The sequence below is a fragment of the Gymnoscopelus microlampas genome (assembly GCF_963454915.1).
Source record: "Gymnoscopelus microlampas genome assembly, chromosome: 1".
NCBI lineage: Eukaryota > Metazoa > Chordata > Actinopteri > Myctophiformes > Myctophidae > Gymnoscopelus > Gymnoscopelus microlampas.
Window position 1 is genome coordinate 29,736,416 of NC_139962.1, and position 27,700 is coordinate 29,764,115.

Below are 27,700 nucleotides of genomic sequence, written 5' to 3' on the forward strand. Positions count from 1 at the left end.
TTAAATCTGTGAGTGGTTTTATAAATCAGTGTTCTGTGTGCACTTTGTATTTTATAAATTGTTTATCAAGTGAAAAAAGAAATGTCAAAAGTGCTCTTTGCAAATGTACACAAATTTCAAAATACTCGGACTCATTCTCTAAAGGAAAGATACAATACGATATCCTACAATACAAAAAATATCCGACACATTCATCTGTCTTAGGTGGGGAAGAATTTAGGCCGCATTTTATTTACCCAAATACAAAACTAGCTCATTAAAAGCGAAAAAAAAAAATGTAATACTGAATGTGATGCTGATCATTTTTAAGAACAAGTGTATCAGCTGCTTTTATTGAATAGATCCACAAATGCGACCATTTTGAATGACCGCAGGAAAACCTCCCCTTACCTTACTGCACTGCATTTGTATTCCCATCCTCATTATTCACTACACCAGCCATTCCCACACTGTGGGCCCTTAGGTTACTTACAATGATCCAAGCAGGGATACAAATGATTGACTGATCATTAACCCTGTCATTAACCCATTCAATTCGGGAACGCAGATCTACAAATGTCTTCTAAATCCTTACCGTTTTCTGAAACCCGTATGTTGCTTATTAATATCAGTGGTTCTCAAACTTTTTCATGTCAAGGACCCCAAAATTATATGTGTTTGTCCGCGGACCACCCATCTCAAAATATTTAGTTGCAGGGACCCCCCAGAAGCAAAGATTTGAGTTACAAATGTTCGCTTTAAAAATTCAAAGATTTGCAAAAAATGCTCACGATTTTTCAAAAATAGCAGATCTACAACCTCATAGCGCTGCACTCTGTGCCGCGCTATGAGCTTGTATATCTGCTATTTTTTGAATAGCCAAAGAAATCTAACATGACACGGATGCTTTTCCCGGTCTTAATGGGTTAAAATAAACATGCTCTGAAAAAGCATGTGGTCCACCCAGTAAAAACGGCAGCCATTCAGCGGTGTGTTAAGTGGTCAGATGGGTGGGCCGTGAACGCTTTCACTATTTTCAAATGGGCCCTGATCCGGAAAGAGTTGGGAACCACACTGACTGAGTGTCTATTTTTGCCTGTGGCTGTGGGGTTCCTCCAACATGCAAAACATCCCTATACTCTATTCTCTGACAAACCATGGGTATATCCTCTAAAATTATAAATAAACGTAGACTTAAATGTTGCTTCAGGGTCAAGCATAGAATAGCCAGAAAAAGCAGAGGCCAGTTACAAAAAACAAAATGAACTGATAGAAATGTAGACGGATGCCACATTTCGATGTTTTAAGCATAGGACAGCATTGACCTTGCGCTGGGAACTATGTACATTTGACCGATTTGAACAAATCAATGAATCAATACAAAATCAACAGAGCAGGACCTGCGCCTACCCCAGCTCATCTGCCAAGTTGTGACAGAAACAAACAAGACATTGCCGGCAATTTTATATACCCTCTCCGCTGGGAACAGATATAATACAGAAAAACTGTTAATATAGTGTAACCCATTAAAAAAAAAAGCAAAACATTGTATCTATTCTGTACACAATGATTAAATACAGTGTGATCAATATACATTCCTGTGTATTAAGACCAAGGATTTGATTTTGCAATAAGAACATCAATGTAAACATAAGTTCTATAAAACACATCTTTAAAACCTATAAAATGTAAAGACACATAGTCAGCACCAGCTGTTCATTGCATCTTAATATAACACATTCTGCATTCACAGATTAAGTACCCTTAAAAAAATATCCACATCTGGACTTAAAAGCAGAGAAAATAAACAACTGAAAGGTCCATTAAATTGCTAATGTTGATTACCTAAAATGAGAACGGGTCCATCAGTCCTTTAGCATGTTCTGTTTCCTCTGAAGGGACAGAGACATGTATTACCGTGGAATCCAACTGTACAGCTGCTCATCAATAGCAGACGTGGGGACTCTTAGATCGGACAAAGTGAGTTTGAGACCATAAAGGTCAAAGGAGTTGTGATGGTTCACTGCCTCACAGCAAAGATACGGAAGGAGCCTCCTTCTGTATTGCTCTTACTGCAAGAGAGACAAAATGGACGGGTTATACTTAAACGACTACTTAGTTACAACCCAACCACAATTTATTTTTAGCCCTGATGAAGACCGCTTCAGGTCGAAACATGTTGGCATTGTATTAAATAAAGGCTGTTCCCTCTTTTAACAAGTGCCCGGATCCCCCATTTTTGGGGCGGTTAAGTGAGTTTTGGACACTGACCAATCCTGCACCGTGATTGGCCAATAGTCTACAACGCAGTCTACAACCCTAACCCTTCCACAGTCAATGCAAATCTATACTTTTGCAAAGTCAGCCAATCACATTACAGCTAGTGTCATCACCACTAGCTGTAATGTGATTGGCTGACTTTTTAAGTGAGTCATGTTGTGATGACCACACACCGCCCACTTCACACTGGGTGTGATTTTTAGCGGCGCTAGCCACTCTATACCTTTAGGTATAGAGCGGATCCTGCTCTATACCTGACTTTGTCCGTGTTCACCGTCAACGTTCTGATTGGTCAGACCCGTCAACGTTCTGATTGGTCAGACCCGTCAACGTGCTGATTGGTCAGACCCGTCAACGTTCTGATTGGTCAGACCCGTCAACGTTCTGATTGCTCAGACCCGTCAACGTTCTGATTGGTCAGACCCGTCAACAAAGTGATTGGTCAAGCTTCACGTGACACATGGCTATAAACACATTATAAACACATATCGATGACATAATGTATCAAAGGCGCCGCTACCTTCACACAGGGTGTGATTTTTTATGTTTTATCCAGTCTGATCCAGGAGCACCATTTACTATTTTAACTCTTTTGACTATTACGTCTCCGGTGCGCACCTGGTTGCCTCATTCTCTCTGCCATCGTTCCTCTGCACAATATCAATGTTAAAATCTGTCTCTTGAGAATCGCTGAAAATGCTGAAGTAAAATCCTGTGTTGATTTATCCATTTGTAACTCAGTGAGTTACAACAGAGGATTTTACTGTGTTAGTTATCAGCGTTTCCCAAGCTTATTTGTCTTTTCTCAGGCCAGATCGTTCATATGCGTGATTGTCTGGGGAAAGAAGCAGCCTACTGCCAGTGGCTTTGGCATTGGCCCACCTACAATAGTGACACAGTACATACAGTATACTCATGAAACTGACAGACACTTATCTATGGATAATGTCATATGATGGATAGTACTACAGTGGACAGACCTGTGTCAGGGTAATTAAACTGGGCATTTTGGGAAACATGACTCAAACACTGGCTCACTGTGGCCATGTTGCAGAAACTGACCTTTCCATCTACCTCTGCTCGAATTTAACTTCATGGCTTTGTTATTAGTTCATTAGTGGAGAGGCCTTGAAGCCCTGCCATGCTCACTAATGTCAGTACGAGGCCAGTCCTACTGGTGTCAGATCAGTGGTAATTATCAATGCAGGGAAGCACTGACTCAGTGGCCGACAGCTTTTCCATCCTCGAGTAATTGGATAGGCTGTGATTACTTCCTCTGCAACAGAGGCCAGTCCAAACTGCCCGCCCCGCTTCCCCCACTAGATGTTGGCATACTGTATGCCATGATTTCACCTCTTTCTCCGCTGTAATTATTCCCTCTGACACCTGTATTCATCGCGGAAATAGCCGATCTACAAGCTCCCAATGCAGTGTGTTGCGACGCATTCTGAGCTTGTAGATCAGGGGGAAACTTTTAATCAAATCAAACTTTTTCACCTGTAATGAAAAAAAATAGTGATGCAAGGCTGTAAGTGCTTAAAATGTTGGGTACAGAATTTGCCTCTGTATTGGGAAATGAGAGCACACAAAGTACTGATATAGTAAATTGAAAAATAATTTGTTCAATTCACAACGTTTTGTGTAATTGTATATATTTAAATAATAATTTTGTTGTTATTGTCACAGAATCGCACACCTGGACTTGTCTCATGTCTCTCATTGTCTCACTGGAACCAGTGCTCAATCCTAACGCCCTGAGATGGCCTTCGGGTTTCTGCATCAGATTTCACAGTACTCAAACTCAGATGATTTTGGCTATGCAGCACTTTGCACACTCCATTGAAATGCTTGGGTAAAGTAAACAAAGAGCCCATGTGTGGCCCATCCACAGACCAAACCACCCCATTACTCTTACAGCCCTTCATCCCAAACATGGACTTGACCATAAGGCTTTCCATGCCTGAGCTTTGGCCTACAAGACCAGACCACAGACATGAGGACGATGCTAGAACACTGATGTGCAAGAGAGTGCCATAATGGAGAAAGATATTAGAGGGGAAATTCGTCAAATAAAAGTATGACAGTCAAAAGAACACTTCCATTTTGCACAAACTTTGAGATTGAGATTTGTGATCTATCATTATTATGGTAAAGAATAGTTGTAATACAGGCAGCATTACATCTATGGTCTGCTTAGATGATCATTAAGAGAACCAAGGCTACTTGTATTACTTGGTTTACAGGCAAATAAAGCAGTGCATCATCAGCATAGACATTTTTTTATCTGACTCGACCAACACAGTAAAAACACATATTTTAACCACCTAAACCCTATACACTTAGTTGATCTGGTCCCCCTGGCCTCTATACTAGACACTATACTTTTTTTTCTCTCATCATCAAATCCCTTTGCCGACAATAGCTGAAGGTGAAGCTAAATCTGCTTGTGAGCCTGTAAATCTTTCATAGAATGTTCACCCCAGAAGAGGGACGCTAGGGTTCATGTGGTTAAGTTGGGTAGATTTATACCTTTCAGATTGGATTCCATTTTTGTGGGCTCCAACATAGTTCTTTTTCTTATCCAGAGCCAGAACATCCACAAGGCCTCCATCTGGTTTGATCACCCCAGCGTGGATGGCTGCTCTACAGATGCTGGAGCTCTGAGGGCGTAGAGACAGGGAAGAGGATGGAGAGGAGACCTTGTTAAAATGTGGCAAAAACTAATTATTTCTAATTCTATTATTACACAGCATCTGTATGTATTTCAGGCTGTGCAATATACAATATGTATGTGTGTGTGTGTGTGTGTGTGTGTGTGTGTGTGTGTGTGTGTGTGTGTGTGTGTGTGTGTGTGTGTGTGTGTGTGTGTGTGTGTGCATACGCGCGCAAAATCTGAGCCAGAGGCCAGACCACTAACTCATCGTCTACTACATCACTTATTCATTGATGTAGTCTGAAGGTTGTTACACACCGGGGCGATTTTTTCGTGCGAATAATGCGTTTTTTTTTTAAACCTTATAAAGTCAATGGCTCCGTACATGGAGCGAAAAAGCGAAAAAGCGAAGCGAAAAAGCGTCTTTTAATTATTCGGAACGAGTCCGAATTTTGCGTATATTCGCTATTTTCGCCGGTGTCGCCCGGTGTGTAAGGACCTTTAACATATGACTCACCCCACCATCCATACTGACCAGTCACTGACCAGTCAGCTCACCCCACCATCCACACTCACATCACTCCCTGTCTGATCCAACATAACCCCCCTACATATCCAGCGATTAGCACATGCTCAAAGGATGCTTCAATAGGTCAAAGATTCCCCCCCATCTCCCAATCCACGCAGATGACCAATTTGGAAAAATACCCAACCGGCTGACTTCACCGCCCTATCAGCTTAGAAAAAGGAATGGGAGTCCAAGGATGTCCCAAAAAAACATCTTGTGTTCAGGACCCATTTGGAGAGACTAAAAGGAGGACTAGTCAGTAGTCACCCTCCATACAGTAGACCAGGAGGCAACTGCTTGGCTCGAGGATTTTGCAATCTCTAAATAAATAATCATCCACACTGACTATACAGCATGTCTCCAAGGTTTGTCCAACATTCCTAAGTACATTTCATACATGAAAGGTAACGCTGCTTGATGATGATGCTGTGAATGTAAGCATATGACTGTCAAATCTAGTCACTATAGCGCCAAAAAAATTGCTTGTTGGAAATCTCTGGAAGGCTAAGATTTTTTATCAGCTGGACACTATGTCAGCAGGTTCATCTGAGGAAAAGCTTACTCATTCGTAAAAAATCTCATGTTGATGTGCCAGTTGGTAAATCCCAAAGCGAAGCCCCAAGAGACTACAATTATTAATCCACCAATGTGAATACTTTAAAACCAATACTTTAAAACCAATTCTCCTCATAGGTTTCCTCCTCTCCTTCAACTAGACCATATCTATGCAACATCTGTCCCAGGCATGGTCACTTCTGACCAAGCCAAGACACACTGTAACAACTGTGTGTGTGGTCACTGGTCAGGCGCAGAGCTGTGAGACACACTGACGATCTTGGGCTGGCCGCAGCTCCCATTCTTGACAAGCCATGTTCACATTGTAGTTCAGAAGCTCCCGGTGGTTTCCTTGCCCCACAAAGACCGCATGGTCTCTTAAGAGCAACATGGGGCATAGACCACTCATCTCTCTAACATAAATCATGCAACAAATCCAGAAACTCACATCAGAACACCAAGGCCTCTCTGTCTCAGCTGCCCAAAAGGGGACTGAACTGCATGACCTCAACCAAGATGACCTGTGCTTGTCACTGCCATTTCAAGGTCTGTTCTTAACTCTCTTACTGAGGAAATGGAGAGTCTCCACTTACAACTTAAACAACTTACATCTGTGTAGATGTTGTTCCCAATCACAGGTGCCCAATATGAAGGTTGATTCTTGCAGTTGGCAGGACAAAGTATTCTGAGGAAAACATTAAGGAACATTAGATTATTTTTCAGGCACCAGCTGAAGGCCAAAAATGGCAATTAGGTTAGTTATTTATTTATTTTTTTCATCAAATTTCTTTTAGCTTGCACAAATCTGTCATTGACTTTGAATTGCTAATGGCTGCAGAATGTGTTTTTTTGCAATGGAAAAAGTTTGAGAAACACTGGTGTAGATTTCTGCTGGACAGTGAGGGCACCTTGGGCAGCTGGAGGCAGGCTTTTTGAAGGGGCAGATTTCAGCCACTGTGGTATAGCAGTCCACAGACATTTCTGTCACATAGAGGAGAGAAAAACGTCATCACCACCACAATATTTATGTGAAGCTACATACAGTTACTAAAGTAATACTGAAGAAAGAGAAATAAAAAGGGCTTGATTTACCTTCCACCTTGGCAACCACAAAAGCATTGCTAGCTTTATATTTACTGCAAAAGAAATGATTTAAGAAATGACTTATTCTCCGGACATCTGTGATCGTACAAGTCAGAAATAATGTTTGCCTATCACTGCTACATTGCAACATGGCAACAAAAAAAAAGGTTTCAACATATTTGACGGAACAAAGTACAAACATCTACCTGAGAGATTCAACACCGTTTTTTGTAGCTCTGACAAAGAATGGAAACTTTTCCATTCTTGTGATGTCCACTAAACCTCCGTTATTATCAATGGCTCCGAAATGTATAGCAGCACGGCAAATACTTGATTGCTGAAATAATCAAAAAGAATAGTTTTAATAGTATTTAATAGTATTTAATAGTTTAGTAATTGAGTGGTGTAAGATGTACAATAAATTCATATATAACAGACTTACCACATCGTAAAAGAGAGTTCCCCAGACCTTCCCCTTCTTATTGAGACAGTTAGCAGGACAGTTATACCTGTAGAGTCAGAGAGTGATTGATTGATTGATTGATTACTTTTTTTGCAAAGACAAGCACAGGGAAGTACAGTTCATTACAAGGTCTGTTAAGAGGATTTTAAACCCAAGAAAGCACTAGGGCTTGTTTCCATTGAGGTCATGCAGAGTGACTGGCTTTAGACTGAATACACACCCAGGAGGAACGTAGTAGAGTCCAACAGATTTGTGGTTCCGATGCCGATCACGATTTTGGAGAGTCCTAGACTACTACTGTAATTACCAATATTTTGACTGACCTACTGATCTAAATAAGTAAATTCAAATCAATGTGAAAAACTTTAAAGTTCAACAATATCTGATTTACAAGCTCAAAATGCGTCGCAACGCGAAAACATCTATTATGACATGGCCAAAATGGGGACACCAGGTTGAATATGGTTAAGGATCGGGACACATCGGTTGCATAATTGCTGATATCGATGTCGTCAAAAAAGTAAAGTAATGGCTAATATATCGGCCAAACCGATATATCGGTCTGGCTCTAGAAAGTAGTGAGTAAAATGGATGAACAAACATTGTCAAAATAGACTGACCTGTTGCATGTTGCTCCTCTGCACTTATCTCGCACTCTGGTCTCACACTTAATGGTCTGAGCTGTAAGATGAAGAGCAATTAGACCTTTATCACTGTTAGAGCCTGACCAATGCCAGATCTTTGGCTCCGATGCCAATAACGATTATGGAGAGTCCTAGACCAAAGATTACAGATTTGTTTACCATTATTTTGTCAAAAAGTGCAAAATCTTCTAATTAAGTTTTCTTATTTGATTAAAATGTATATTTGAGAACGTTTAACTTATAAACAAACAAATAAATCATAATAAGCCCAAGTAACTTTTTGATGGACATGGTGTGAGCTTATACATCTGCTATTTAAAATAAAAAAATACAACTTTTGAAAAATGTCCCCTATAATGACCGCAGATTGAAAGAGGTAAAATAAATTGGGACACATGAGCATAATGTCGATATCTTCAAAAAAGTCAAATATCGGCTGATATATCGGCCAGAATGATCAGTGGTTCCCAAACTGTTTAGCTCAAGACCCAAAAGAGAAATTTGATGTTTGCCCGGGACCCAAACTAGTGAAAATAGCAGATCGACAAGCTCACAACGCGTCTCTTCGTGCCGCACTGTTAGCTTGTAGATCTGCTATTTTCAATACTTCTTAAACGTTATTTTTTATTTATTTATGGAAATTATTAGATTTTCTGGTTTTATCTATGAAATACTTGGATTTTAAATTGGAATTGTTTTTAATTGAAGAAAAGTTGTGATTTTTTTTGTTTAACCTATTTAAAAATATATATATATATTTTTTTTGTTTTTATGTAGGAATCGGAAAAAAGGAGACATTTACTCGCCCCATAAAAATTGTTATTGTGAAACAGTGCTGTACATACCCAGGTAGATGTTGCCTGCTGTCTTAGGCGGAGGGGTTCGGGTGGGTTTGGGACTAGAAGGCTTGGTTGGGGTCTTCTTGGGGGCAGAGGGCTTGGGTTTACTAACAGGCTTGGTGGTGGTAGTACGAGGAGGCACTGGAACCTGTGGCTTCTCCACCTCATTCATATCCTCCGTTTCTGTGCGCTGAGAGTCTACAGAAGAGAAGTCAGAATTATATTCTGTCACATATACATTGCAAATCACCTTTACAGCCAAGGCACTGCTAAAAAGGGCCTGCAACTATTGATTGTTTTCTTTATTTTCTTTGTTTATCGGCTCTGCGCATAACTGTAGTCCAGGGTTTCCAGAAGGTGGCATACACATTTCCTCTTCTGGTGCAGCAGTGTCAACATGGCTTTGTTTGATTGGCTCAGCAGCCGATTTGAACGGGAAACACAACTGACACCTGTATATGTGTTTCCCGTTCAAATCTGCTGCCGAGCCAATCAGATGAAGCTATGTGAAATTGATCTGGAACAGGAAACTGGTATTTAAAATCAATAAATTGATTAGTCTGATTAACCACTATTAAAAGTAAGCCCTATTTTATAGCGATAACCTGATTATGAATTGAATGTATAGGACCACAGTGTTTGTGTTATCCTTTTAGCAGGGGTTTTCAACTGATTGTGAATCAGGGACCACCACCCTGACTAAGAATCAACTAGGTTGGGTGGGGATATGGGCTAATATTAGTGCTTTGGAAACACTTGCTATGCATCCCATGTCTATGCACCCCACTGTTTCTCGACCAGTGGTCCACACTACTAGTGGTCCATGGCATAATTAGGCCTGCAGGTGGTCCATGGGAAAATGTTACATAAATAATAAGAAATAAAATACCTTTGTTAAATGTATTAAAATGTGTTTAATAATATTTCATAAGTCCATCAAATGTAAGAAAATATTTGAATAAATAGGCGTGGTGTGGGAGAAAAAAGCTTGAAATTAAATAATGACTGTTAAGGGCTTGATTTAATTTGTTGCACGATACTACATCAACAAATCATATCAAGCCCAGGCATTAAATAACTGAAATATGTGAGTGGTTCAGAGCAAAAAAAAGAGCCACTGATCTATTCCTATCCCACAGTTACCCTTATTCCATTCTCTTACTTTATCCAACCTTCCACTCATGTTATGTGATATACTGAACTTCTATCTTGTATGAGTGAGCAGACAAATGCAATTATATGGGCACATTTCCTAATAATGATGACTCAATCAAGCAATCGGGTACACTTCCCCTTCTTGAGATTCCGACTTCTTACTAACTGACAACATTGACGTGTCTTCATAGGTCACCACGTCATTAATGCACTGTTCCGTGGAACAAGAAGAAACATTTTCACTTACCTACATTACTAAATGCATGGTCAGGGACCACATGCAATACCTTCACGGACCACAAGTGGTCCACGGACCACCTGTTGAAAACCCCTGCTTTTAGCATTGCCTGCGTAATTGTACTTGCTGTACTGTTTGCAATTTGTTAATAGATATACTACTTTTGGTATGTTAGAAAATGTGTGTTAATGTTTGGACGTTTCTGCCTATTATACTGATATGCCCAAGTTATTTTCCCCCAAAATCGACTGGTGTACTCCTACTGCTAAATGCCATTGTGTATCTTTGCACATCTCACCCTTGTAGCAGAGATTAGCCCGGCAGCCTCCTCCATAGCTGGGAGGGCACTGGGAGCATGGGCGGCCATGTTGGTATGGGGCCTCACCTATCCAGTTGCCCCTGGAGAAGAACACAACAAACAGCTTGACTGGGTGGAAATGACCCATCATTCAAGTGTCACTGGGCTCATTGTATTGAGCACTGTTATCATTAACATCATCACTTACAGACCTTCAGTCTCACAAGCTAATAAAAACAATCCCTGATGTCTCTCCCGGCAATTAAAACCTCAAGAGCTGTCTCGAAAGCCAGCAACCGTTAAGCTGTTTTTCTTTCCCCTTCTTTCATTGTTTTCTTTGTTATTTTGTTTCCCCCTTCCTTCATTATTTTTCTATTCTGACTTGGTGAGGAATGTTAATGGCCTCAATATGTCATACATATTTCTTAGACAAACACTTAAAACAGTAACATTGGACAGACAAAAGCAAGCCATCACCACATATCCCTAGCAGTGCTATATTAGGAACACACACTTTAGCATCATGCCAATACTGCAAGCATGGAGAATGTAAACACTCCAGAGGCTTTGCACACTCAAGTGTCTTCCCAATGGTGGACAAAGTACTCAAACCCAGTCTATACAATACTTGTCAAAGTATAGAATATTCCTGGTCAAATATTACTCAACTGCAAGTGAAAGTTGCTCTGTCAACTTGTACTTGAGTTAAAGTACTGGAATATAGTAATATTAACACATTGCTGCACTGAAATTGCAAAACAATAATAGTGAAAATAGCGGATCTACAAGCTCACAAGCCGCTGTGTAGACGTGTTAATCATGGAAAGATAGGAGTATTGATCGTACTTGGGGGAGTAGTTGCACACAAGGTAAATAGCGTTCTCCCAGATATCTCCCCATACGCTCATCCTTGGACACGCGTGCACCGCACAGCCCACCCGACTAGTGGTCGCCCACACCAGCTGTGAAAGAGACAACGAAAGGAAAAAGACAAACATTTTAAACCATCCGTTTGCACAGAAAAATTGCTGAGGTAACGTTAGTCCGGCAAACATGAGAGGAAGTTCATAGCCAGAGCAGATCCTTTTATTCTGCCCTATTCTCAGCCTGTGGACCCTGTGAGGATATTGCAAGTGTCCCTTTTATGCCCAGATTTTGAGTTCTGTCTTAGCCATGCCCAAACATGGGGTCCAGGTCAGACTATGACGTCATATTGATGACATCAGTGTACTCCATATATGGGGATTTGTGGATTTATCTATATTTCTGTACAACCGCCGATCTGACCGTCTTCCCACTCTGGACATCACTCCCTTTGGTCCTCAGCAGTACGCACAGCGAGTTTGAAAAATAAGTCAAATCAAATCAGTCAGATTCGCAACCGAATCTCCATATATGGCTGTATATGCCCATTTACAGTATGGGCATATCAGTCGGATCGGCAGAGTGACCTAGGTGTGAGGGCCCGAACCTCTTGTAAGTAAGTAAAAGGGTTCATTTAACTCAGAGCGTACAAATGGAATCAATCATTTGTACACTCTGAGTTAAAGATTTACACTAAGGACTAAGGGTTTGACTGTGTAACCAGAGATGCACACAGATGGCTTTCTCTGTGAGAGAGTGATTATTCTCATCATCCAGAGTGGAAAAGGAAATGAATGTCACAATATGTTTGATTAAATAAGGGGAGATCTGGACAGGTCCAACTTTTCTTCTGTTGAACAAATATTAAAAATGAACCTGAAGCATGAAGCTCCATGATAAAGAGGGGGGGGGGGGGGGCAGTAGCGCAGTCAGTAGGGACTTTACTTGGAACCGGAATGTGGCCGGTTCAAGTCCAGCATGGATAATAGTATGGAGTGTGGACTGGTAGATGGCAAGGTGCCCCTCAGCAAGGCACTGAACAGCTACAGTATGTGGCAGCCGATCACTCCACCTTCTCTCCTCATTGTATGTCTATGAGCCCTATGTGATTGTAAAACTGAGTGAAAAAAAGAATATCCCAATGGGGAAGTTAGATACTGTACAAATACTTTCTTGTATCTTCTTGTAGCACTACTGCAGTGGTGTAAAGAACATTTACTCAAGTACTGTACTTAAGTACAATTTTGAGGTATTTTTTACTTTACTGGAGTATTCCCACCTTTTTCCACCACTGCACTACCGATGAATATTATAATGCTGTTTCATGATACAACAGTGTGAGCCAAAACTCCTCTTCACTTTCCTTCAAACTTTTCAACTATCATCATCTTCTCCATATCCACATATCCTGGGAACGTCCATCCATTTCCTGGGACAGTGACATGAGTGGGAATAGTGAGTCAGCACATGCACTGCGAGCACTGGTAAAACAATAATATTACGGTTCAGTAAGAGAGTCAGCTCTCAATGTCTATCCCGATTCCCAGCAGTTAAAGGGCATCTAGGAAGCAGGGCTCACCGACACATGAGTCTTCCCAGAAGATGAAAGACACAGACAAGGTGAGCATTTCAGATTTGGCAACGCTTCCTGTATTCCAGTGTCTTCAAAGGAATCCAGGTCAAGCAATGAATAACTGGCATGGCTAGGCATGGCTAACTGTTACCACATGCCAGCGATGTGGTTTGACAGTCAAGACAGATGGGGGATCCAGGCTGTTCTCAAAAACCTATCCCAGACACAAAGTGAAAGCTCCTCCTAAATAATGATCATTGGGTACTACTGTTATGAATCCCGATTTCTTTTCTTCCAAAAACTGTACATTTAGGTGTTAAAACACTGTATTTCTGTGGACATAATCATACATTACAAAATGAATTTGACTTTTTCACTGCCCACTTGTATTTTCTCCTTCTACTTGTCTGCCTTTCCCAAATGCTGTTGGTAAAAACTGCTTCACTACAACAATGCCGGTGTAACTAAGACATTAGCTGCAAAGAAATAGCTTTTTACATGTGTGGATTACATTACATTACATTGGTAAGCAGTTCCACAAATAAATGCCCTCGTTGTTGAGCTGCATTCACATCGGGCTCGATACGATACATTTTTGGAGCGATGCATTCCGATATTAAGTCAATGTAATAGGATATATAGAGTATGGCCCTGATATATCAGGAGTCCAGTCTGCTTCGCCCGTTTGCCAGGGAGCTTGTATTTTACAATGAGAAACTGGAAATACACAGGCAAGATATCCTCACACATTCTAACCACATCGGGTGGTTTGGAGGAGTAATGTAGACAAGACAAATGAAAAACAGGGAAAGTACCAAAATCATGGCACTGCGTCTTGAAGTCTACAGGGAGAGCCGACAAATTGTCCCTATGTGTCTGTTTTTCCCATGGCTCATCTGTGCCATCTCTGGCCCTTTCTGTTCCTCTCTCACGGCTGTCATTCCTGCCTGGCCTTTCCTTGCTCTACACGTTATTATTTCCATGTCTGTGTTTCAACTCTCCTGTCCCCTCAACCACAAGATGCTCCAGTGACCCAGTTTTGCTCAGAGAAACAAATCACCAACACGAAAGCTGCTCAACTCAACTCATGTAATGAATAAAGATCTGAGGTGAAAACTTGTATCTTCATATTTCATCTTTTTTGTGTTTTTTCAAAAATTAATGGCCTATTTCATACTTAGTCTTAAAAGAAGGAGAAATAGCATATCTGTTGTGTGTAGATTTGTGCTATTTTTGTTGTTAGCTATTGTTACATTTGGCAACAATATTCTCTTTATTACAGTTGGAGAGAAAACACATGACCTAGCTCACATTCTGCACATCCCTGCTCTTGACCTGTGTATAAATGATATCGCCTCAAAAGGAAATTGGAAAACACAAATCAAGTTGAAATACAGATAAAATTAGACCTGCATAGAAGCCAACTCTGATCTTCTTTCCATTTGACGCACTCAGACGTACTCAGACTAAAGACCCAGGCTTAGTGGGTAGAGTGCTGTTTTCTTTTGTGCATTCCTCCTGTCCATGACCTCACTCCAGCCGCATCCTTAACTTGGTCTCACCTGGGTGTAATGCGTGCACATGGGTCCTGAGCAGCGTTCTGGACACCAGGGGTTGCACTCCTGAGGGTAGGGATAGGTGTAATCTCTCACCTCGTCATACCAGGCTTGGACATGGTAGGATGGGGAACGATACCTGAAGCATGCGGGGCACACACAGAGACAAGCACACACACACACACACACACACACACACACACACACACACACAAACACACACACACACACACACACACACACACACACTACTTTACTATACTTGTGAGGACATCGATTTTATGAATTCCATTTGTACACTTTTGGGCATTTTTATGTAACCCTACCTAACCATGAAGCCGAAAATAGCCGAGCTTGTACGTACATCGGCTATTTTCGGTGCGCGACACTGGCACGCAAGTACATGTAAATAAGGCATAACTCTAACCATAAGAATGATAAAGTCCACACTCTGGTTCTCAGCTCCACTTGTTTATTTGCTGTTCGGTGTTTCGATCACAATGATCTTGTTCAGGAATTAATTGTGAATTGTGAAACGTTGAGCAGCAAATAAACAAGTCGAGCTGAGGACCAGTATGAGGACAATTTTCACAATTGTAAGCCTAAGCCTTTATTTACCATAAAACCACCATTTCTCTTGTGAGGTACAGGAAAATGGTTCTCACAATGTCCATTCTCAAATTCTACTATACTATACAAGTATGGTAATACAAGTACACACAGAGAGACTGTGATTGAGGCACACAGCACAAGCCCTGTGGGCCCCCAGTGCCCCCACCCTCCCCTCAAACATCCAGTAATTAGTTTGGTTTTGACCTGGCACACAGTCCTGTAAGCAGTGGTGTAAAGTATTTATATTTACTCAAGTACTGTACTCAAGTACAATTTGATTTGCCATGTCATTGCCATGTCTTGATACTGTATACTTCTATTCCACTACATTTCAGAGGCAAATATTGTACTTTTTACTCCACTGCAATTAGGCCTATTTGAAAACTTTAGTTGCAGATTTAGATTATTATTACATAAGTCCTATTTAAGCCCTATTTATTTCAGTTGTATAGCAGATCTACAAGGCTGTAGATGGTACAAGCTTGTAGATTCGAAAGATTTGAACTCATTCTGAGCACTTTGACTATTGGTACTTTAAGTATATTTTGATGCCAATATCTTTGTACTTTTACTCAAGTAAAATGTAGAATAGAGTAACAAAGTATTTCTGCACTGTGGTATTGCTACTTTTACTTAAGTAACAAGTACTGAAGTACTGAATACTTCTTCTACCACTGGCTGTAAATTGCTTCCGTCCATAACGGGGGAAATCGAATAACTCAGGACAAAGGGAAAAAAACTGAAACTAAACATGGCAACACAGCCTGACAAATCAATCTCAGCCTTTATTGTAAACATCTCTTTTTACGGTATTGAAAAGTGCTGAGCTCATAAATGGACTGGGCCAGGACACTGGGGCGGAAACAAAAACCCTGGTTCATGCGGGGGCTGCTGCTGCTGTTTGGGCTGATTTATACCTAGCTGCACGCCCATCTATTCGCTCACAACACGTGGTGCTGCGACGTGTTGTGAGCAGTGGTGGAAGAAGTATTCGGATATTTTACTTAAGTAAAAGTAGCAATACCACAATATAAAAATACTCTATTACAATTAAAAGGCCTGTGTTAAAAATGTTACTTGAGTAAAAGTACGAAAGTATTGGCATCAAGTACCAAAAGTAAAAGTACTACAATTGTAGTGACGATTTCAAACAAACATTTCACCACTCGGCTGGGTACAGGAACATCTGTTTTTGACGCGTTTCAAATCAATAGAATGTCCAAACCTCCTGTGTTCTCCTGTGTACCCAAACCATGCCATCATTAAGTGGCTTGTTGCACCTGTGCCTATGAACCCGCCCGTTGCTACGGCAACCCCCTCAAGGTGAACCCGCCCACATCAGGCTTAAAGGCACAAGGACAGAATGGCTCCTTCAATAATGTTTGAAAATAGCAGATCTTCAAGCTCGTCGCAATGTGACACGTTGTGAGCTTGTAGATTGGCTATTTTCAAATAGCCTATGTATAAAACAGGGCTAAAGTGGTTAATGTGAATGTTATAATATAATAATTTATATCTGCAAAGTAACTAATAAGTACGTTTTCAACGAATTGTAGTGGAGTAAAAGTACAATACGTGCCTCTGAAATGTAGTGGAGAAGAAGTAAAGTATTGGAAATTGGGAATACTCCAGTAAAGTAAAAATGACCTCAAAATTGTACTTAAGTACAGTACTTGAGTAATGTACTTAGTTACTTTACACCACTGGTTGTGAGCTTGTAGATCTGATACTTTTGTTGCACGCCACGGTGCACAACCAAGTATAAATCCGGCTGCTAGAGGAGGAGAGAGAATAAGGGAAGAAGGAGTGAGTAAAGGAGGGAGGGAGTAAGGAGTGTTGTGAGAATGAGAGAAGATTCCTAGAATTGCTACCTGTTGAGATAACGTTAGCCATAGACACAATTCTAGAAACGAACACCTACCTACACACACACACACACACACACACACACGCGCACACACACACACACACACACACACACACACACACACACACACACACACACACACACACACACACACACACACACACACACACACACACACACAGCACCGATCTCGACGAACTTTTAACAATACATGGAATACACATTCACACATAACAGAGTTGAACATAATATGCTCTCACCTTCCCCAGTGCACAGCAAGATTCTGACCAATAGACATGATTAGATCCTGAGGTCCATGCTCCCACTGGCATTCTTCTGCCCAGTGAGTGGCTGACCTTTCCAACTCATCGTCCCATACCTGTGTGCAAACAAACACAGGTGTCAGGTGAAAACCTTGTATGTCCCAAACAGTTACTTTTCAGGGGGGAAAAAAGTGTTCCAATGGATCCATTGTAGTTATTATTTATTCACAACTAAGCTCTTGTTGATACTTTTCATTGGTGAAACCCACAGACATACATAATCACTTTCACTTTCAAAATCGTTTTTAAAACAGCGATTGTGCAGCGAAGTAGGTCATTCATTTACGCAAAAACATCTAAAGGTAAAATATGGAGATAGCACCCTCCAAAAAGAATGACTTTCACATGACAGACTTCAGATACACTTTTATAGAAGTGGCTATATTTTGATTGATTGATTGATGTACTTTATTTAGTAAGACATGAGAACAGTACATGGCAGTACATAACAGTACATGGAAGTACAAATTCGCAATACAAGGTCTACTAAACTGGATAGCTCAGTTAAGCACGTAGCTTGTTTAAGATGAGATCCCCATGCACACAAATCATGTTGACATATAAGAGACAGACAGATATACACACTACTATACAGAATGTCATACAATCAGTTTACAGGTTACTGGTATGAAGTATGAAGGGTGAAAAATATGTACAAAAAAGAAAGAGAGGGGGCGGGGGTAGGTTAGGTTAGGACATGGGGTAGGTTAGGACTTGGACAGGGGCCATTTTTGAATTGCAGCCTCCTGAAGGTGTATCTTTAGGGCATTTTTGAAAGTGAGTAGGGTTTTACACTCCTTTACTCCTTTTGGTAGGGCATTCCACATTTTAGATGAATAGCATGAGAAAGAGTTCATTCCCTTTGTTGTGCCAAATCTGGGTTGAACATGGTTTGTGGAGCTGCCTCTGGTGTTATGATCATGGACTTGATTAACATTTTGGAAGTATTTTGACAAATACAGGGGGATCCCTATGTTGTGGTGTATCTTGAAGACCAGGCCCATAGCAAGTTGCTGTACTCTGTCCTCAACCCTAAGCCATCCAAGCCTAGCAAAATGGGCATGGGTTAGATGGGCTTTGTAATTGAGGCCAAGAAGTAGCCTTACAAGTTTGTTTTGGGATGTTTGGAGCCTTGTTTTTAGGGCCTTGGAGGTGTTGTGATACCATGAAGTGCATGCATAATCATAATGACCTTGTATGAGGGCCCCTACAAGAATCTTCAGAGTATTCTTACTGACTTTACGAACAAGCCTCCACATCCTCCGTGTTATTTTGTGGACCTTTTTGATCGTCTTTTCAGCGTTTTTGTCACCTGAGAGGTTTGCCTCCAAGATGGAACCCAGGTAGGTAATTTCCTCCTTTCTTGTGATAACATTTTCACCCACTTTGATCGTGAAACTCTCAGCCTTTCTAAGGATTCACCTGTCATTGGTGGAATGTATCCACCGGCTATATATATACACACAGTACAGTGTCCCACTATGGTTGTTCAGACTCACTAACTACCTAACCGCAACCTGTTCAAGGCCCCTATTCCCCCGGCTTCCTTCAGAAGGAGCTGAAACTGAGCTGGATACAAGTAAAACATTAACTTCTTTTTTTTCTTCGCCCGGGACATCTGAGCGGAGCAGCTGGCGCCTGGCCCTGGTCCACTACAAATCCTCAGCAATCACAGCTGAATTATCCACATTTCCTGAGCGGTTTGCTTTATAGCGGTGGAAAGCAGGGTGGAGCAAGGGGATGACACCCCACTCTTGCCACGCAGGGATGGCAAGGAGTAAGGGTATTATAGGCAGGGAGGATACCATTCCATTCAGCGTGGGCTGCACAGACTCAAAGTACTGTACATCTTTACACAGCAAAGAACCTGGAGTTCATTTAAAGGTGCAGTAAATGATTTGTGTGTGTGTGTGTGTGCGTGCGTGCGTGCGTGCGTGCGTGCGTGCGTGCGTGCGTGCGTGCGTGCGTGCGTGCGTGCGTGCGTGCGTGCGTGCGTGCGTGTGCGTGTGCATGTGTGATAAATAGCTCTATATTTTTAGAGTGTTTGTTCAGTGACAGGAGTCTTTCTGTCTCTCCAGCTCTTTAGTAAACAGAAAATGCATGTTCGGGTCGGGATACCAGTTTTATCCAATCAGGAGAGAAAACTCATTCAGGATACAAGATAATTAAGTTAAATTGGAAGTAATTAAATCAATGAACGAGCAGACACAATTGAAACACTATAAAGTTGAAGCTGATAAATGGGTATTCTAATACTTGGATGAAATTGGTGACCCACATGAAAATGTATTTTCTGTTTAGTAAAGAGATTGAGAGATGGGGAGGCCCCTGTTATTGAACAAATGCTCAATAGCAACAATGATTACTATCAGAATATAGAGCTTTAACATTTTTACAAAAAGAATCACTGTAAAAATGTACCTCTAAGCGTTTTCAGAGTTAAACGAACACTCCAGATTTTTCTGCATGCCGCACTCAGTAAATTTCCAGACGTTTGGTGGTCGCTAAAACTCACACTCACACACATGTAAACATAAAACAACACACACAGACACACACATCTCCCCTAAACCGAGGTTGCATGTGAAGTCCTGTCCTCTACGGCTGCCTTGTTCCAGAGGCTTGGAAAAGCACTAGGCAGGGTGAGACTTCACAACCCTGCAGCCTGACCACACTGCAGCAACACAGGCCGCTACACTGCCAGTACTATGCCTGTGCCGCACAGCAAAATCATCAGTGTTGATTTATCCATTTGTAACTCTGAGAGTGTGCAAATGGAACCAAACGGGTCAGCTTACATTTAGTTGCTTTCGGGCAGAAATCTTGTATCTCCATATTTCAACTTGTTTTGAAAATCGTCTCGCGCAAAAAATAGCCGATCTGCAAGCTCACAGTGTGTCGCAATGCGATGCATTGTGAGCTTGTAGATGTGCAATTTTTGCTTTTTTTAATTAGAAAGTGAACGTTAAAGTGGTTAATTGTATCTGTGGGTTTTATGATTATTGAACTAATGAAGTATTAACAAGAGCTTGTGACAAAATCATAATAACTACATTGGATCTACTGGAACACAGGTTATTTTTGACTATTTCCTGAAAAGTAACAGTTTTGGACATACAAGGTTTCCACCCGACAGTGACGATTTGTATACTCCCAGAGTTAAATGAACACCGAGGATTTCACTGTGTGTTGTTAACCACATGATCACAGACTCGGTCCATAGAAACGGCATTCAACCTCATTGTAGCCACTTACCACATCACCACATTCTATAAACACACTGGCCCCTCTCTTAATAACCCTGAGTGATGTCTGGAAACAATGGCTTTCCACGTCCCTCCTCTCATCTCAACAATAACACCCTTTCCCCCGCTCCAATCATTAATGCTCCAAACAGCAGGAGAATTTTCCTTCTTCTTAGCCTTAATCCCACCCTGTCCTCCTGTGAACCAACCTCACCCCGATCCTACCCCTGTTTCTTCATCGTCTCTCGGATATTGTTCCTGTGGTTTTTGCAGGTAGCCTAGGGTCAATGTTATTATCCTCCTTGTAAAAGAGCACTGTTTTCTTTTGAGTGGATTCAAACCCAAGTCTTCTGCATAGGAAACCAAGCATGTACCACTCAGCTAAAGGGGACCCCCCCCCCCCTTGCCAAGACGGATATTAGGCTTCTTCTGGGCATCAGGCAGGGCTACTCAACTATATATGCCCACTTTGTCTTACAGCACACTGGAAAATTATCTGGGCGAGCCCTGAGCCCTCTGGGAAACCTAACATCTACTGCTCAACCAAAAGGGAATCACCCTGGCCAAAGGAGGTATTAGGATTCTGGGCATTAGGCAGGGTTACTCCAACACCATTTCCCCGACTCCAATCATTAGGAAATTGAATAGGAGATCCTGCTCCAAACAGCAGGAGAATATTCCTTCTTCTAGCCTTAATCTCCCCGTGTCCTCCTGTGAACCAACCTCACCCTGACCCTACCCCTTTTTTCTTCTTCGTCTCTCGGATATTGTTCCAGGTTTTTTTGTTGTTGCAGGTAGCGTAGTGTCAGCGTTATTATCCTCCTTGTAAAAGAGCCGACCCAGCAGGCTGGTAACAGTTTGCTGTCATGATATCATCTTTTCCAGCGTAGAAAGACAGTGAAAGTGTTTTAAACACTTACTGTAACTCTAATTTAGCGCAAAATGCATGCTGACACGTCCAAATACACAAACGATGACCTGAGGCTCTGAACAAATAATCAAGAAGCCACCCTCAAGAAGACCTGAGTCACCCCCCCCCCCCCCCCCCCCCAACCCCAGTCTTTCCAGTGTGTCTCTCTCTCCACTACTCTAGCCAATAAACCAAGGAATCCCTTAAAGGACAACTTCACACATTTTCAACCTATCTTCATATGACTGGTCCTAAATAATGCTCATTAGTCATTATAAGATTGCACAATTTCTGTCTACTCACTCTGTGTCTCAGAGGAGTTCAGAAACGTTTTGTTTTTAAATGAATGCAAGAACAATGGCTTCTATTTCAGTGTGCTAACTTTCCACGGAAGAGAAAGTCTGTAGTTTGTCTTAGCTTGGAATCCCCCTCAATGATGTCAGTGGTAGACAAGTTTCTGAACTGTCCATAGCCCACCTCTGATACATAAGTGAGTAGACGGAAAATGGGCCATCTTATAATTACCATTAGTGAGGACCAATTATATGAAGATATGGATGAAAACGTTATCTTTATTTTATTCATTTTCAATTGGTTATTGACTCTTACTCTTCCCTGTTCTTGTGTTCCACCTGAATGTCCCCCCGGGGATCAATAACGGTTCATCTTATCTTATCTTATCTTAAAGCAATCTGTAAAAATAAAAACATAAGACCTTCAGTGATGTTTAGCATAATATTGATGTTAAATCAAGACTAATATACTGTATAATCAGCCAGTTGAGCAGATCACTGAGATCAGTGATTGGATTTCATTGTGTTTTCATTGTGTTTCATTATCAAATAAAAACAAAAATAAAAATCTAATCAAAAATGAAAGACTATGACCGGTGAAGAAGAAAGCGATAATGACTAAAACGGACTGGCGGGGTCTTACCATGTGCTCCATGTTGGAGGCAGTGGGGTAGACCTCTCCCCTTAGCTTATTGTGCAACTGGAGGATCTCCTCGCGGTCCGACCACCGAATGGCCCGTCGGGCTCTGCCGCCGCCCGTTGTGTTGCTGTAGAGGTTCAGGTCTGCTTCCTCCTCATAGCGGCTCAGCAGCTGTCTCAGCTCCTTGGAATCGGGCAGGAAGAGGGCAGCCGCATCTCTGGCACACAGCAGGACGGCCAGGGAGAAAGAGAAAACAACAAGCCAGACCAGGGGCAGGGTAGCGGTGGTCATCTCTACTCGTTGGCTGGTTTTATGGTTGTCTGTACAGGCTGTCTGCCGGGTCCTCCAGTCTACAGAGAAGGGCTTAGTGGGACTGTTGAGGCTCCTGAGGGCCACAGAGCTGTAGGAACGAAACACCTTTTCAGTTCTCCCTCACCATGAGAGACAAACACACAATGCAATCCTGAGGCTTAATCTACCTCTGTGAGTACAATGTACAATTTAGCCATTTAGCAGATGCTCTTATCCAGGGCGACTTACAAGTGTTGATTTAGCTCTAGTCAATAAACAAGGTAAATAATCACATAAATAGAGTGCAGAGACAACTGTGTCAGCTAATAGGCGGCCGTAGCTGAATAGCTTAAAGGTAGTAGTTCGCCCAAAAAATGACTTAGTCTGCAAGGTTGGCCATATCTTGGTCAATCGCTAGCATCAATCAAAAGAAAAAGGTGAGTGGGTGTACAAATGTGAGTAGTAGTCAAGTGCCATGACCATACAAAATTGGAACTGGAACACTATACAATTGAAGCTAAAACATTATCTTTGTGGGTTTCTCTCTGATTGGAAAAACTCAACCTGACCTGTATTTTCGGTTTACTAAAGAGCTGGAGAGATGGGGAGACCCCTGTTAGGCTACTGATCAAACACTCAACAAACCAGAAATATCGCATAAGCCATTCATTTGATAGTGTTCAAAATCTAACCATATGGACCCTTACAGGTCCATTTGTACACTTGTACACTCTCAGAGTTACAAATGAATAAATTAACACTGAGCATGAAGTTAATGTAAGGTACATTAGAAATGACAGCACAAACAGATCACAAGCCTTCCCTAGGAGGCACATACTCTCACATATGCACATGCATTTTCTGCTCTCTCTCTCTCTCTCACACACACACACACACACACACACACACACACACACACACACACACACACACACACACACACACACACACACACACACACACACACACACACACACACACACACACACACACACACACACACACACACACACAAACCTTGCATCAAGCACAGAACAGCAGCCCCTAACCCCCTTGGCCAAGAAGGATAGGCTTCTTCTGGGCATCAGGCAGGGCTACTCTCCTACATACATCCCCACTTTGTCTTTCACCACAGTGGCAAAGAAACGATCCGGACGGGCCCCCAATGTGACTGCCTGCATTGAAACCCATGTCTCCTGCATGAGAAACCAAACATCTACCTCTCTACCAAAGACCTGGGAGGTATTAGTCCATGGGAGGTATTAGGATTGTGGGCATCAGTCAGGGTTACTCTGTCGTGTCGGCTATATGAGCATGAGCATCATGATAAAGAGCCTCATTACTCCCAATGATAGAACATTGTATTCAATTTGAATGGGAACAAATACAGTGTAACTACAGAACATCCTATGATGCACAGTATGACTGCACTACCATGATCTAATACTGTGCCCCAGCCTGGAGTCGAAGGCCACTTCAAGAAGGTCGATGCTGCCATTACCCTCCGTATCATAACTGGCTGCCTGAAGCCCACCTGCCAATCCAGTGGGAATTGCCCTGGCCGCTACGATGCTGCTACACTCGCCCTGGAAAGGAAAGCCACAGAAACATGACTGGCACATCCTGCATGAAACTACAACTCAGGCTGCGCCTCCAAGTAGATTCAAGTCCTGCCACGCCTACAATAAGGCGGCACAAGACATGCTTAGTTCTATCCCCGAGGACCTGTCTACCAACAACACTGGCGACATCCTTTAAGCAGGAGTGGTGGGCCCACAAGTCTCCACCATTACATCCAGGAGATGGAGTCGAAGGAGAAGATCTACAACGCTAGCAATAGACCCTGCTGAACCGCCTACATAGGTAGGCTACTGGTGTCGGGCTGTCGGCTGCTTCAAATCGTCCATAAGAAGTGCGGCATGGCAGACAGCGCAGCATGCAAGTGTGGGGAGCTTGAGCAGACTGCAGAACACATAATCACAACCTGTCCCCTGCATAGACCACCTTCGGCGGATGGCCTCTTTCAAGTGGGACCACCAGAGTCAAGTGCGTGGCAGCACGACACTGAGCTGGACATACATCCTCTTCCTCCTTTATCTTCATCACCATCACCACACATGCAGCCTCTCTGTGATTATTCTCTGGCAAAACAAATCATCCTCCACAAAAGACGATGATGGAGGAATATGGTGGAAACACAGCAGACATAGGCTGTAAACGGAGAAGCAAGCAAGAAAGGTGTAGTCAGCAGATATAATAAATCATTGGTTCTCTCAAACATTTTCATGTCAAGGACCCCCAAATTGAAGCATTTACACTATTAATGTGTTTGGCCATGGACCTACATCTAAAACTAATTTGTGCCAGGGTCAGGGACCCCGAAAAGAGAAGATTTGTGTTGTTAAAAATTCAAGATTTCAAATGCAGATCTACAAATTCTACAAATTGTAAGCTTCTAGGTGGGCCAATCAATATAGCCAATCAATATATAAAATAGGGTTAAAGTGGTTAAACTGATGCTATATTTTGCTGGGGATCCTCTGGAACCTCTTCAAAGACCCCCGAGGGTCACCCGGACCGCACTTTGAGAACCACTGGAACAGATCCACACAGACAGTCGCTCTACCCTTGAATCCCTTCACCTCGCTCTTCGCCTCTGGATGAAAAGGCAGCAGCTTGAGGTTTGGCTCTGGGTTCTGTGTCAACACAAGCCGCTGTCAGAGTGCCAGCCACCGGGCATAGAGAGCTCCAGCAGCACCACCCTCTTCTCCCAGCGCGGTGCCCCCCTTTCACACCAGACCTCTACCAGCTTTTATTTCTGGCCCCTTCTCATCAGTGGTGGTGGAAAAAGTACTCACATTTTTTTTACTTAAGTAAAAGTATCAATGCTGCAACGTAGAAATACTCTGTTAAAAGGAATTCAAACTAAAAATTGACTTGAGTAAAAGTACAAAAGTATTGGCATCAAAATATACTTGAAGTACTAAAATGTTTGAAAATAGCAGATCTACAAGCTCACAACGCGTCCCGATGCGATGCATTGTGAGCTTGTAAATCGGCTATTTTCAAATAGCCTATGTTTAAAATAGGGCTAAAGTGGTTAATGTATGTTTATAATAATATATAATATATAATATATTGGAAATATTCCAGTAAAGTAAAAAATACCTCAAAATTGTACTTGTACTACTAAAACAGTACTTGAGTAAATGTACTTAGTTACTTTACACCACTGTTTCACACCAGACCTCTACCAGCTTTTATTTCTGGCCCCTTCTCATTGCTCTCATGAATTTTATAAGACAGTGACAGACACAGCGCACACGTACACGCACGGATGCGCACGTGGCCTTACCCATGCAAACACAGCCCTCTCTGCAGTCTGCAGGGGTATAATCTATCACATCAAGTGGATATACAGCCAGCCAGGCACTACTCTGCCAAAAGAAAAGCACCAAAAGGTGGAATGCAAACATACTAACCCGGATCATGAAATATGTTCTCTGATCTCTGACGTTTCCATAATGTTTACAAATGTTCACAAACAATCCTATCTCTTAAATCAGTGGTCCTCTAACAAGAGAGGTCCAGGAACACCCCCAGCACCAGGGTTCCTTGGTGATTACAAATGGACTGCAGTGATGGAAAAAGTACTCAGTCTTTTTTACTTATGTAAAAGTATCAATACTGCAATGTAGAAGTAGCCTACTCTGTTACAAGTGAAAGTCTGGAATTCAAAATTGACTTGAGTAAAAGTACAAAAGTATTGGTATCAAAATGTACTTAAAGTACCAAAAGTAGAAAGTACTCATTATGCAGAATGTCCCATTTCACACGTTTTCAAATGTATAAAATGTATAAAAATCTTTTGAAAATAGCAGATCTACAGTTCACAATGTGTCGCATCGCAACACATTGTGAGCTTGTATATCAGCTATTTTCAAATGACCGAAATGTATATAGGGTTGAAGTGGTTAATGTATGTTTTGTAATAATAATCAACATCTACAAAGTAACTAGTAACTAAAGTTATCAAATAATTGTAGTGGCGTAAAAGTACAATATTTTTTACCTGTGAGATGTAGTGGAGTAGAAGTAAAATTACTGAAAATTGGAAATACTTTAAAGTAAAAGTACAGTACTTGAGTAAATGTACTTAGTTACTTTACACCACTGAGGACTGTAACTCTGAGAGTTATGGGGGTCACTAAGAACCAATGTCTTAAATTAATAAATATGTCTAAAAGGCATAATCTGGATTCATAACAGATGATGATCCCACAACCCTCGTCCAGTAATCAAGTTTAAGAACCCTTCTTCTAAATGTTCAAAAGAGGACATGCAAGATTACTGAACTATATAAACTGTAGCACTTTAACTCATTCATAATAATCTATCTCTTGTTCAGGAGTTAAAACGCAGCTTAGCCTAGGCCTATCTAATCATCCATATCTTCTACCACCCAAAGTGATGGAGCAGTACAATGTGTAAAGCAGTGGCACATATTCATTCATAAATCATGTAGGTACATTTTTTGAGAAAATCTTTTCCATATCACAGAACATTCTGAATTATATAGCCTACAGGCATGCCTATGTCTATAACGCCCTTTTAATAGCATCTTCTTTCTTACCTATATCTTAGCCGTGCAATTATCCAGTGGCTTCGATCAGTCTGTGATGTGAGCAGCAGTTAATGTTCCTTAGAAAGGAGATGTATGCTGGCGGTGATCTGATCCCGGAGTTGCTTGACTGACTGAGACAAACTTCAA

The 27,700-nt window shown here is 41.7% G+C and overlaps 1 protein-coding gene across 1 annotated transcript; it reads right to left on the reverse strand.

The window, feature by feature from the left end:
• Positions 1-278: 278 nt before the first annotated feature.
• Positions 279-27,700, reverse strand: crispld2 (cysteine-rich secretory protein LCCL domain containing 2). Its single transcript, XM_084046824.1, has 15 exons — positions 27,563-27,700; positions 22,642-23,038; positions 17,488-17,606; positions 14,755-14,887; positions 11,602-11,717; positions 10,756-10,856; positions 9,071-9,262; positions 8,202-8,262; positions 7,561-7,627; positions 7,325-7,455; positions 7,128-7,171; positions 6,944-7,016; positions 6,645-6,720; positions 4,789-4,919; positions 279-2,051 (listed from the first exon to the last, which is right to left on the reverse strand). Exons 2-15 carry the CDS (start codon positions 22,927-22,929, stop codon positions 2,000-2,002), a joined length of 1,584 nt encoding a protein of 527 aa, XP_083902950.1. The 5' UTR covers positions 22,930-23,038; positions 27,563-27,700; the 3' UTR covers positions 279-1,999.

Bases quoted from the DNA above. Each gene is read 5' to 3' on its own strand.
- crispld2 (XM_084046824.1), bottom strand. From the start codon at position 22,929: ATGACCACCGCTACCCTGCCCCTGGTCTGGCTTGTTGTTTTCTCTTTC. The intron at 17,607-22,641 runs GTAAGACCCCGC...GTTTGCACACAG, and splicing joins CCTCCAACATGGAGCACATG to GTATGGGACGATGAGTTGGA. The intron at 7,456-7,560 runs GTAAGTCTGTTA...TGATTATTTCAG, and splicing joins GAACTCTCTTTTACGATGTG to CAATCAAGTATTTGCCGTGC.